Raw genomic sequence first — 13,480 nt, 5'->3', positions numbered from 1 at the left:
AAACAGCATGTATCTTTAGCAGAAACGTCAAATATGGGCTATTACTTTTTTCATATGTAACTTTGTGTTCTCAACATTTTAAGGAAAGTCTGTTATTTTCTTTGTATATATTCTGTATTCCCATATAGGTTTAATTCCTGCTATGAATTAATTCTATCACGTTTTTGTACGTGGGACTTCAGAACATATGGTATTACAGGAGTGAAAGTAAAACGTGTCATCAAGGTTAATAACCGTATTCTGAGACTAAAATTTGAAGAGAAATTCCAAAAGTTTTTGGACAATGAACATATACATGATTCAGAGTAAGAAACTAACTTCCATAAGAAACATTTTACAACAGCCTGCTTTTATTTTGTAACAACAACAAAAAGTCTTTCTGGCTAAAAGTTTACAGTATTGAAAATATCTTTGTTAGTAAATAGTTCCTTTAATGCATCTTCCTGACTAGGATGACCTCATGGTTTATCCACACTGAAGCTCTTTTTGAGACTGAGGAGGAGTGGAAATTTAAGAATGACACTGGAACATCCAGCGTAAATGGGAAATATCCTGGCTAGGGCATATGGTCATCCTACGCGTGGCTAGGCTTTTTTGAAATCAATTCTAAAACTTTTTTTGTCTTAATTATTCTTAAGGAGCTATCGAAAGATGCTGGAATGCCTTTTTTATGTTTTTGATCCTGAAATTACAGTGAAGAAAAAGCATCTGCTACAAATACTTGAAAAAGGATTCAAAGACAGTGAAACAAGCAAGGTAGCATAAAATGTTATTCAAAATAATGCTTTCTTCCTAATGAATAAAGCTCTGCCACTGATTAAGCATAGTTTGATTCTCAATCCTTTCATTTATATTTATAGCAAACTTCTACTGTTTCACAAAAAAGTTAGTGCTATCCTGAAAAGTACAGTCCCTCAGTACTCAAGAGGGATTGGTTCCAGGACCTCCCACAAATACTGAAATCCAAGGATGCTCAAGTCCCTTATATGAAATGGCATTCTGTTGGCATATAGCCTATGTACTTCCTTCTGTATATTTTAAATCATCTCTAGATTACTTATAATACCTAATATAATGTAAATGCTATGTAAAGAATTGTAAATACAATATAAATTCTGTGTAAATAATTGTGGAAGCAGGGCAAACTCAAGTTTTGCTTTTTGGAACTTTCTGAAATTCTTTTTTTTTTTTCCCAAGTATTTTCAATCTACAGTTGGTTGAATCATGAATTATTTTACCTTTATGATTGCCTATTTAATCTTTCTAGGCATCTTACATTTTATATTGTGATCCTTTTGTGAATGATCTTGAAATCCACTTCTTTAATCTGTTTTCAACACTCCAAGATCTTCTCCATCTTGAAAAAATTCATTCACTTAACACTGCTGTGCTTTCTGTCATTCTGTTTTTCTCTTTACTTTTACTACCACCATTTCTTTATTCTCTACTTCATCTTCCCCACCTTGATACTGATACTGTTTTATCTTTGATCACTTATGAGCTCCAAAACATCCAATCAACTTTTCTCAGTCCTCCACCCACTTGATGAGACAGCTAGCTGTAGTACACAGGTATAGAGCAGTATTTCCTAATCCTTTTCTCATCATGGCACACATAACCTGAAAATATTGCTGCATTAGAATCCTGTCTTTCCTACTCACCAGCTGGGTGACTTCACCTCTCTGCTCATTTGATCCATTCTGGCAAATGAGGGTAATCCTTCACAGAGTGGTGAGGATTTAGTAAGATATACATGATAAAGTTCTTGGATACTTGTTCATAACATCGTTAGTCACAATAGCCAAAAAGTAGAAAGAACTCAAATCTCCATTAATGGCTGCATGGATAAATAAAATGTGGTATATACATACAATAGAATATTATTCAGTCATAAGAAATGAAATTCTGATACATGCTATAGCATGGATGAACCTTGCAAATATTATATTAAGGAAAAGAAACAAGTCACTATGGGACAAATATTGTCTGATCCTGCTTACATAAAATATCTAGAATAGACAAATTGGTAGAGACAGAAAGTAGATGTTTCCAGGAGTTGGGGAGGATAGAGGGATGGAGAGTTATTGTTTAATGAGTATACAGCTTTAGTTTGGAATGAAATTCTGGAAATAGGTAGTGGTGATAGTTGTACAACATTGTCAGTGTACTAATGCCAATGAATTATACACTTAAAAATGGTAGCTTTTACCTTATTTTTTTAACCACAATAAAATAAAGATGGTATAGAAAAACCCAAACAAATGTTTTGGCCAACCCAGTAATTTCAATGGAGAAGGCAATGGCAACCCACTCCAGTTACTCTTGCCTGGAAAATCCCATGGACGGAGGAGCCTGGTAGGCTGCAGTCCATGGGGTCACTAAGAGTCAGACATGACTGAGTGACTTCACTTTCACTGTTCACTTTCATGCATTGGAGAAGGAAATGGCAACCCACTCCAGTATTCTTGCCTGGAGAATCCCAAGGATGGCAGAGTCTGGTGGGCTGCTGTCTGTGGGGTCGCACAGAGTCGGACACGACTGAAGCGACTTGTAATTTCAAAACTCCAAGATAGTGACAAGGAGGAGCAGACCTGAGTCTAAATCATGACTTTACAATTTCTGCTTCAGTCTTAGATAGATTATATAATCTCTCTTAGCTCTAGTTGGTTTTAACTGATAAAAACAGGTTTTTGTTTCTATTTTTTAAGAGCTGCTTTCACAGCAAGTAATATGAATATTCCTGATAAAATTCTTTTAAAGAAATAACTCTAGTCACAATGCAAGCTAAAATTTCCATACATTAGTACAATCAGATATATCTGGAAAATAATGTAGACTGTTAGACCAATTATTAGACTGTTTATTTAAATAAGAATAATCAGTGTGATATCCACTGAATATTACATTTCATAGATCTATTTGCATATACATTTAAAATACATTACATGAACGGTTTCATGGAATGCAGTTGTCCTGAAGATTATCTACTTCTTTTCAGTGAGTGACCTGAAGGTTCCTTGCCCAGACATGTGAACATAAAATGATAAACCATCTGTAGTAAAGTTGAAGTATTGTCAGTCTTATAAAAATTCTCAGACTTTGCTTTTTCTTTATAGCTGCCTCTCAGAAAAGAAGCTGTCATTCTTGCTAATAGCCTAAGTATATGTGAGTGTCCCAGACTTGAATTACTACAGCAAAAGTACAAGGATGAGAAGAAAAACTCTCTTGAGCATGAGCTCTTCAGACATGGTATTATAAATATCCAGAGTTTCTGAACTTTTAAGCTCTAAGCCTTCAAATTCATTAATTACTTTCATAACATTTTTGATGCTTGGTTTGATCAACCTGGGAAGTTTTCTGAAACCCCCTTTGTTTAGTGTCTACCAGTGAGGTAATACATGACTTTCTCATCTACTACTTGAGTCAGTCTGTCAACAAATATTTACTGAGTGATTATTATCAGCAACATCAATAGGATGAGATTCATTTGTTACTCATATTTAATTTCTCTTATATGAAATAAACACTTTTCACAATCTGCTTTTGTTCATTAAGATGTGTCCTAAAAATATGTATATGTTATACACACTCACCATACAAACCCCAAATTCACTGGAAAGAGACAAGAGAACTCTACCCATTTATGTAATCATCATATAAAGCACTCAGGAAGTCAGGTCTTATTTGTCCTTAATTAACAAAATATAAGATGGTAAGAAAACCTGGTTGTAAATCTAAAATTGGCAAAAGAACTTTTCCCAGTCTCAGGGTCTTATTTCCAATCAAGTGGCCAAAGTATTGGAGCTTCAGCTTTTCAGTCCTTCCAATGAGTATTCACAGTTGATTTCTTTTAGGACTGACTGGTTTGATCTTGCAGTTCAAGGGACAAAACAGTTAGGTTCTCCTGATTTACATTTCATAGCTTGTACATAGTTTTAAGAAGTATGTGAATACCTTATGCATAGTAATTACAAGTTACTTCATAGGATTCAGTGACTCCTAGAGATTCCTAGAAGTTGGTGAATTTCAAGGTTCCTTAATAACTTAAGGGAAAAGAAATGTTCACCATTCAGTAGAGTGCTATGTGCTAGATACTGATGATACCGAGATGAATTTTTACCCAGTTAACAAGAACAACAAATTTCTTAAATTACTTCATGAAAATATTGTTAAATATTGCCGTATTTCCTTCTTTCTTGTCTGTGAAGCTTTGCTTGATATAGTCAGAGGAATCCTCTTTTATAACCATTTTATTTATTCAACAAATATTTATTGAGCTCCTCTATTTTGGATCAAGCAGTGTGCTATGTGTATATGGATAGCTAGGATCCCTACCTTTACAGAATATACAATCAAGTCTGGGGCCAGTAAGGAAGGTAAAATTGTAAAATTGTTAAGATGAATTCGTGTTAAAATGTTTTGTTTTTTCATACTAGGCATCCTCATGATTACAAAGGTTTTCCTTGGCCAGAGTGTTCAAGCTCATGATCAGGACTCCATCAGTCAAGCCAACTACCCAATGATTAATTCAGTGTTCATTCCTCGAAAATATTTACTAAGTATGTCTGCCATGAAATAAATTTTTCATCTTTCTGTCTATAGAATATTTTCATTTAATAAAGATGCTTATAATTTAACTTCTGTCTAACAAAGTTTATAAACTTCTCTATAAAACCATGTTCCTAGCCACTAATGAGCTTCTGTATTTGTGTTCCCTACTTCAATGATAGTTATATATTTCTGTGCATAGATATTTTATTTTGTAAAAGTTTCTTTTATATTTTATACACACATATATGTATAATATATTATATGTATTTCAAAAGATAGAACCCACCCAACTTTTAACAACAAAGGTTTTAGAGTAATATATTTATCAAAAACTATATGGTCAAATTCTGATTAGAAAAGTGAAAAAGTAAGAAAAAGAAAAGGATATGAATAAAACTAAACCCTACTAGTCTGTGTAGTGAAAGGGTGACTAGTCTTGATATAATTAAGAAATTATTGAGGATGGTAGGAAGATAGAAAAAAACCTCAATAACATGATATTTTGAGTTGTTTATTAATCTGTGTAAGGGTGAAAAGTGTATGTTATGTTTCACTTTGAAGAGTGTTTATTTATTTTGCTTGTTTTTATTTTTATTTTATCCTAGATTCTATCATGGGACAAAGAAACTGTGATTGCAGTGTTCGGCAGTGCAAGTGGTTTGTCTTTGATCATGACCTTGTTTTGCCTGAATACATCGTGGAATTTGAGTATATTACAGTGGTATGAATGCATTTTTTAAAACTGGAATTCCTTAAATGAGAACAGAACAGTAATTTGAAGCCTAATAATATTATGTCGAGTTTATGCTATATTATATGTACAGGCATACCTCAGAAATATTATGGGTTCAGTTTCAGACCCTGCAATAAAGTGAATATTGCAATAAAATTAGTCACACTAATTTTTGGTTTCCCAGTGCATGTAAAACTTATCTTTATACTGACTATAGTCTATAAAGTATGAAATGTCTAAAAAATATACATACCTTCATGAAACAGTAGACTTTATTCCTAAAAAATGTGAATCATCATCTGAGCCCAGTGAGTCATAACCTTTTAGCTGGTAGAGGATCTTGGCTCCATGTTGATGGCTGCTGACTGATCAGGTGGTAGTTGCTGAAGATAACTGGTGGCTATGACAATTTCTTAAAATAAGGTATCAATGAAGTTTGCTGCATGTATTGTCTTTTCCTTTCATGAATGACCTATCTGTAGCATTGCAGTGCTGTTTGATAGAATTTTACCCACAGAACTTTTTTCAGAATTGGAGTCAGTCCTCTCAAATCCTTCCACTGCTTTATCAACTAAGTTTATGAAGTATCCTAAATCCTTTGTTGTCACTTCAACAATCTTCACAGCATCTTCACCAGGAGTGGAAACCATTTTCTTTGCTCATCTGTAAGAAGAAGCTCCCTATCTGTAAGGTTTTATTGTGAGACTGTAGGATTTCAGTCACATCTTTGGGCTCTATGTCTAGTTCTGTTGCTGTTTCCACTATATCTGCAAATGCTTCCTCCACTGAAGTCTTGAAAGAAAGAAAGTGAAGTCGCTCAGTCATGTCTGACTCTTTGCAACCCCATGGACTATATAGCCTACCAGGCTCCTCCGTCCATGGGATTTTCCAGGCAAGAGTACTGGAGTGGGTTGCTATTTCCTTCTCCAGGGGATCTTCCTGACCCGGGGATCAAACCCAGGTCTCCCACATTGTAGGCAGATGTTTTACCATCTGAGCCACCAGGGAAGTCTTAACTTCTTTCAAATTCCTGTTAATGTTGATATTTTGAACTCTTTCTATGAATCATGTATGTTCTTAATGACATACAGAATGGTAAATCCTTTCAAAAAAGTTTTCAATTTCCTTTGCTCAGATAACCTCAGGAAAATCTGTATCTATGGCAGCTATTGTTTTTGTTCAGTCGCTCAGTCGTGTCCGATTCTTGCAACTCCATGGACTATAGTGTGCCAGGCTTCCCTGTCCTTCGCCATCTCCTGGAGCTTGCTCAACCTCATGTCCATTGAGTCAGTGATGCCATCCAACCATCTTGTCCTCTGTCGTCCCCTTCTCCTCCTGCCTTCAATCTTTCTCAGCATCAGGGTCTTTTCTAATGAATCAGCTCTTCACATCAAGTGGCCAAAGTGTTGGAGTTTCAGCTTCAGCATCAGTCCTCCCAATGAATATTCAGGACTGATTTCCTTTAGGATAGACTAGTTTGATCGTCTTGCAGTCCAAGGAACTCTCAAGAGTCTTCTCCAACACCACAGTTCAAAAGCATCAATTAATTCTTCTGTGCTCAGCTTTCTTTATAGTCCAGCTCTCACATCCATACATGACTATTGGAAAACCATAGGTTTGATTAGATGGACCTTTGTAATCAAAGTGATGTCTCTGGTTATTAATACACTGTCTGGGTTTATCATAGCTTTTCTTCCAAGGAGCAAGCGTCTTTTAATTTCATGGCTGCAGTCACCATCTGCAGTGATTTTGGAGCCCAAGAAAATAAAGTCTGTCACTGTTTCCACATCTCTTTGCCATGAAGTGATGGGACCAGATGCCATGAGTTTTTTTAATGTTGTTTTAAGCCAGCTTTTTCCACTGTTCTCTTTCACCTTCATCAAGAGGCTCTTTAGTTCCTCTTTGCTTTCTGCCGTAAGGGTGGTGTCATCTGCATATCTGAGGTTATTAATATTTCTCCTGGCACTCTTGATTCCAGCTTGTGCTTCATCCAGCCTGGCATTTCTCATGATGCCCTCTTCATATAAGTTAAATAAGCAGGGTTACAGTATATAGCCTTGACGTACTCCTTGATCAATTTAGAACCAGTCTGTTGTTCTGTGCCTGGTTCTAACTGTTGCTTCTTGACCTGCATACAGGTTTCACAGGAGGCAGGTCAGGTGGCCTGAAATTCCCATCTCTTGAAGAATTTTCCACATTTTGTTGTGACCCACACAGTCAAAGTCTTTAGCATAGTCAATGAAGCAGAAGTAGATGTTTTTCTGGAATCCTCTTGATTTTTCTATGATCCAGTAGATACTGGGAATTTGATCTCTGGTTCCTCTGCCTTTTCTAAGTCCATTTGAACATGTGGAAGTTCTCAGTTCACATACTGTTGAAGCCTAGCTTGAAGAATTTTGAGCATTACTTTGCTAGCATGTAAAATGAGTGCAGTTGTGCAGTAGTTTGTACATTCTTTGGCACTGCCCTTCTTTGGGATTGGAATGAAAAACTGGCAACTATAGCCTTATGGAATGCATTTCTTAAATAATAAGACTTGAAAGTAGAAATTAGTCCTTGATCCATTGGGCTGCAGAAGGAATGTTATGTTAGTAAGCATGAAAGCAATGTAAATCTCATTGCACATCTCCATCAGAGCTCTTGGGTAACCAGGTTCATTGTCAATGCTCCTGCTGGTCGCTTCAGTCATGTCTGACTCTGTGCGACCCCATAGACAGCAGCCCACCAGGCTCCCCTGTCCCTAGGATTTTCAAGACAAGAACACTGGAGTGGGTTGCCATTTCCTTCTCCAGTGCATGAAAGTGAAAAGTGAAAGTGAAGTCACTCAGTCATGTCTGACTTGTAGCGACCCCATGGACTGCAGCCTACCAGGCTCCTCCGTCCATGGAATTTTCCAGGCAAGAGTACTGGAGTGGGGTGAGGTTCATTGTCAATAGGCAGTAGTATTTTAAAAGAAATCCTTCTTTTTTTTTTTTTCCTCTTCGCAGTGGGTCTAGACAGGGGTCTTAAAATATTCAGCAAACCATGTTGTAAACAAATGTGCTGTAATCCAGGCTTTTTTGGTCCCATTTATAGATCACAGGTAGAGTAGATTTAGCATAATTCTTAAGTGCCGTAGGGTGTCCAGAATGGTAAATGAGTGTTAGCTTCAACTAAAAAAGCCCCTAACAAGAGTCAGCTTGACCTTTGAATCTCTAAAGCTGAGCACTGACTTCAGTGCTATGAAAATCCTAGATGGCATCTTCTTTTAATAGAAAATCCTAGATGGCATCTTCTAATAGAGTGCTGTGTAATCTATATTGAAAATCTATGTTTTAGTGTAGTTACCTTTATTAGTGACCTTAGCTAGATATTCTGGATATCTTGCTGCAGCTTCTACATCAGCACTTGCTGATTCACTTTGCTCTTCTATGTTATGGAGATCTCTTCTTTCCTTAAACTTCATGAACCAGGCTCAGCTAGCTTCAAACTTTTCTTCTGCAACTTTCCCACCTCTCTCAGCCTTCATAGAATTGAAGCTAGTTAGGACTTTTCTGTGGTTTAGGCTTTGACTTAAGGGAATATTGTGACTGATTTGATCTTCCATCCAGAGCACAAAATCATTTTCCATATCAGTAATAAGACTGTTTCAGTTTTTTTACATTCATATGTTCACTGGAGTAGTACTTTTAATTTTCTTCAAAACTTCTCCTTTGCATTCAAAACTTGACTGGAGCAAGAGGCATAGCTTTCAGCCTATCTCAGTGTTCAACATGCCTTCTTCGCTAAACTCAGTCATTCTAGCTTTTGATTTAAAGTGAGAGGTATGTGACTTTTCCTTTCACTTGAACAGTGAGAAGCCATTCTAAGGTTATTAATTGCCCAAATTTTAAGATTGTTCTGTCTCAGGGAATAGGGAGGCCCAAAGAGAGGAAGAGAGGCAGGGAAATGGCTGGTCAATGGAGTAGTCCAAACACTGTCTTACATGAGCATGGTTTGTGGCAGCCCAAAACCATTACAATAGTAACATCACAGATCACCATAACAAATATAATCTTAGTGAAAAACTTTGAAATATTATGAGGATTACCAGATGTGACAGAGACATGAAGTAAGCAAATGCTGTTGGAAAATAGCACCAATAGACTTGATTGATGCCTTCAATTTGTTAGAAACCCAATAAAGCAAAATGCAACAAAACGAGGTATGCCTATATATAAATGTAAAATGATTATTCTGTGAGGGATATAATTTTCAAAGAAAATCATTATGACACCTAAATTTTTTATTTTGAAAATATATTACATGAGTAGTATATAGCTGTAGTCTCACTAGAAAAGATTCAAACTTATTGCAGAATATAGAATACACATGAAAATCTGCTTTCACCTCAGTCGTATCCCACTCCCTTTCATTAAGGCATCCACTGTTAATAGCTTTGTGGGTTTGCTTTCAATCATTTTTACTCTTTTGAAATATTATCTTTATTATTAAAATTATTTTAATATGTATAGATCCTTATATTCTGTTCCATTGATCTCTTGGTCTAATCTTGGACCCCTACCATCTTGTTTTGGTTATTACAACTGGATGATATGTTTGGATATGTGACAAGGCAAATTCTCTTCCACTTATTTTTTTAAAAATTTCTTGGCTATTCTTGAACATGAGGAGGGCATGGAAACCCACTCCAGTATTCTTGCTTGCAAAATCCCATGGACAGAGGAGCCTGGCGGGCTGTGGTCCATTGGGTTGCAGAGTCAGACATGACTGAAGCGACTTAGCATGCACGCACACATTCTTGAATATTTTCACTTTCAAATTAAATTTTCAAACAGCTTGTTACTAGGGTTTGATTGTAAGTGTATTGAATTTAAATTTAATTTGGGGTGAACTGACTTCTTTGTAGTATTGGGCCTCTCATCCAGGAACATGATACATTATTCCATTTACTCAAGTCCTCTCCCATATTTTCCTTTATGTGGGTCTTAAACATTTCTTTTTATATTTCTTATATAGTTCTGGGCATTTATATTTTATGTTGTTATGAAGAGTATTCTATCAGTCAAATATACTCTCAGCAAAAGACACAGAATACCAAACAAACAGAAAGCAAAATAACTGAAATAACAAGAAGTGGAGAGGCCAAGTCCCTGCTATTGTGGCTGACTTCACTACAAAGTGATGTCAGCAAAGACAAGAGCTCCATCATCCTGCTTGCCGCTTTATGAGCTGTTTTAATCTGAAGATCAAATGTTTGTTTTAACTCTGGGAAGTTTCCTTTTCTTAATTCCTTTATCATTACTTCTGTTCTCTGTTAAGCCCTCTCGAACTCCTATTTGGTAAACATTGAACATTCTGAACTGTTCCCCCCAGCAATGTATTTTAATTTTTTTTCTCTGTATTTTACATTTCCATCTTTAAATTCTTATGAAAGATGCTCTCTATATTAGCTTCCACAGTGTTAATTTGATTTGCTGTAGTATCCATTTGGTTTCTCAGGACATTTATTGAATAGTTCATACTTCACTAATTGTTTTTATGGTGACTTTGAAGCATTTACCCTGTTTTTTCTATAGCCGTCTATTCTTTTATAGATGTTTTGCTCTCCTAGATTTTAAAAAGAATTCTCTTATGGACCATTTTGGTTTTCTGTAGAGCCGTTTCTGTTTGTTCACGTTGTTTTTGCCCAGTCATCCACAATTCTTATGGTAACTTAATCGCCTAATAATTACCTAGAGCTTCCTCCTGCTGCTTTACTTGTTCACTCTAAACATCAAGTTTCTTGGAATCTGCTCTTTGAAGTGGTTATCTCCTGCATATATTTTGGCTGCAGGTTACATTTCTGCTTTTTATTTGTCAGTTCAGTCCCTTCTAATTAGTATCTCACAACTTTTAAGTCTTTTGTTGGTGCCCTCTCCACTGTTATAAGATATTTTTTAAATGTCTTTTAAGGAATTTTCAGGAGGAGGGGATGAACACACCCATTCTTAGTCCACAATTTTAATCTATTCTCATAGATTTCCGAATGTGATACAGATCATCATAGATATTACTATATAATGGGAAAAGTTTTAATTCATCTTTCCTACATAGCTTATTTTTCAAAATGATAAATACAGCAACCAAATTTTCAATGTTTTTAATAAATTTTTTAGGTCAAGGCTCACTCTTTATTCTCTTCGTTCAACAATGTTATTCTAGAAGAAAGCAAAAAAATTTCAGAAGGATCAGTATTGTCTCAGGATTTGAAATTTGATGATGAAGTTATAAAAATGGATCCCAGGATCAAGCCCAGACCAAAACTTATTAGTTTGGATGATAAAACGATACTTTCCCTTGCCAAGACTAGTGTTTATGGTCATATTGTGGTGAGTATTACGAGGAAATTCTATTGAGATATTAAGCTTCCTTCTATATCTTGACTCTCAATCTGTCCATTTCAAATCTGCTACCATTCTATCCAGACTCCCTTTATCGCCAACCTAGATACTTCCACGGGGCTGTTACACAATTTCAGAAGGCACCATGCACATGATATTCTATTAATGTGCTCTTTGGATGCCATTCAGTATATAGCTAAGTATAACTCAATACAAGGGGTGTGTGCGTGTTTGTGTGTGTGTGTGTGTGTGTGTGTGTATGTGTTGGGGTAGGGGTGCATGCCTACTAGAGCTATGCAACAGAGGTTTTGTCCTACTTCCGCTTCAAGGCCACAACCCATTCTCCATACTGAAGCCAGAGTAGTCTTTTCAAGTGCAAATCTGATTTGTCATCCCTTACCACTCCTATATGAAATGCACAAATGCTTTTCATTCTTTTAAAAATAAAACCAAAGTCCTTAATATGGCCTGTAAGGTTTTATATGACCTGGTCCCAGGCCTGTCTTTTCAGACTCTTCTCATATTACCCTCCCTGTAGCAATCTGTAATCAGCCTCCTTTTTGTTTCCTAAATGTGTCCTTTGTAGCGGCACAGAGTCTCCACACTAGCTACTTCATCTGCACAGAATGTTTTCACATGACCCTGTTTCTCCTACTTAGCTCCCACACATTTTAGATCTATACTTAAGCATTAAGTCCTTCTCTTACCTCTAGGTCTAATTAAGAATCTAAGAGTCCTTTGTCATGTGTCTGTATCCTTCCTAAACTATAAATTCCACAGGGACAGAGGCTATGGCTGTTCTTAGTCATTTATATTCCCAGCATGAGGGTAACAATGTAAGACTGTGCAGTGTGCATTGCGCAGAAGGGCCACATCTAAGGGGCAACTTTTAAATATACAGTAGTATATTTACTACAACAACTTTCTGATGACTGGTGGTGGAATTTCTTTTACTAACAAAATCAGTCTATTGTGACAATTTTCTAAAACCTGGAAATAAAGGTGTCTTGAGGTAAGGATGCCTTTTTATGATTTACTTATAAATACTGTGTGGGCCAGCATCAACTTTGCCATTATCTAGCACAATACCTAGCACATATGAGATACTCATTGGGTATTTGTTCTAAAACAGAATGTCTGAGTGGTTCTCACAGAAAAAGTGAGTTGTCTGCTTGAACCTAAAGAAGTAGTAAACAAATTGATATTAATTGATAAATGAATACAATACTTAAGACAAGGTATTCTTACTTGACATATCTTTCTATGCATTTACTGAAAACTGAGGTACAGATAAAAATTCAGATATTATTTTTATCTTGAAAGTCAGCTACTTGGCTCCATTTTGACATTTTTAAATCCATTGTTTATGACGACAGTTTTTTTCCAAATGATTATGTGAAGCAGAAAGAGAATGCAAAACATATATTTTAAAATAATACAGTTTTCAGTCTGCTTCTAAAAATATTCAAAACATCTTTTTAAGATAGTTTATGAAATTGCTATGGTAAAACAGTATTAGCATCATCCACCAAATCTTCAAGTCTAGATTAAGTCTACTTTAGAGAATTATTATTAGAGATGAAGTAAAACTTTATAGCATGATAGCAATATCACCATCTTTATCATAAATATGCAATATACTTAATACAGGAACAATCTTCCAGCTGACAGTTTGGAGAAATTGTTTCTGAACTATAATGTCAAGATTTCATATTTGAGTAATACATTTTTATAATAAAGCCTCAACTGGAAAGGTTTAATAAATCAGTGTTCTGATAGGATTGAGCTTCTGAAACATGTATTCCTATAGATTTAAAGAGATTAAATTAAAGTA

The 13,480-nt window shown here is 35.7% G+C and overlaps 1 protein-coding gene across 1 annotated transcript in view; it reads left to right on the top strand.

Annotated features, from left to right (window-relative positions):
* The window catches only part of LOC102176425 (leucine-rich repeat-containing protein 9), a 117,546-nt gene that overhangs the window by 37,155 nt on the left and 66,911 nt on the right, over positions 1-13,480 (top strand). Inside the window, exons 10-15 of the mRNA XM_005685936.3 lie at positions 129-305; positions 639-756; positions 3,117-3,249; positions 4,437-4,559; positions 5,157-5,272; positions 11,422-11,634. Of these exons, the coding sequence (XP_005685993.2) occupies positions 129-305; positions 639-756; positions 3,117-3,249; positions 4,437-4,559; positions 5,157-5,272; positions 11,422-11,634 (880 nt within the window). The remainder of the gene's footprint in view (positions 1-128; positions 306-638; positions 757-3,116; positions 3,250-4,436; positions 4,560-5,156; positions 5,273-11,421; positions 11,635-13,480) is intronic.

The sequence above is a fragment of the Capra hircus genome, chromosome 10 (genome assembly GCF_001704415.2).
Source record: "Capra hircus breed San Clemente chromosome 10, ASM170441v1, whole genome shotgun sequence".
NCBI lineage: Eukaryota > Metazoa > Chordata > Mammalia > Artiodactyla > Bovidae > Capra > Capra hircus.
Note: the sequence above shows the minus strand (reverse complement) of the source record. Positions and strands in the feature narration are given on the sequence as shown.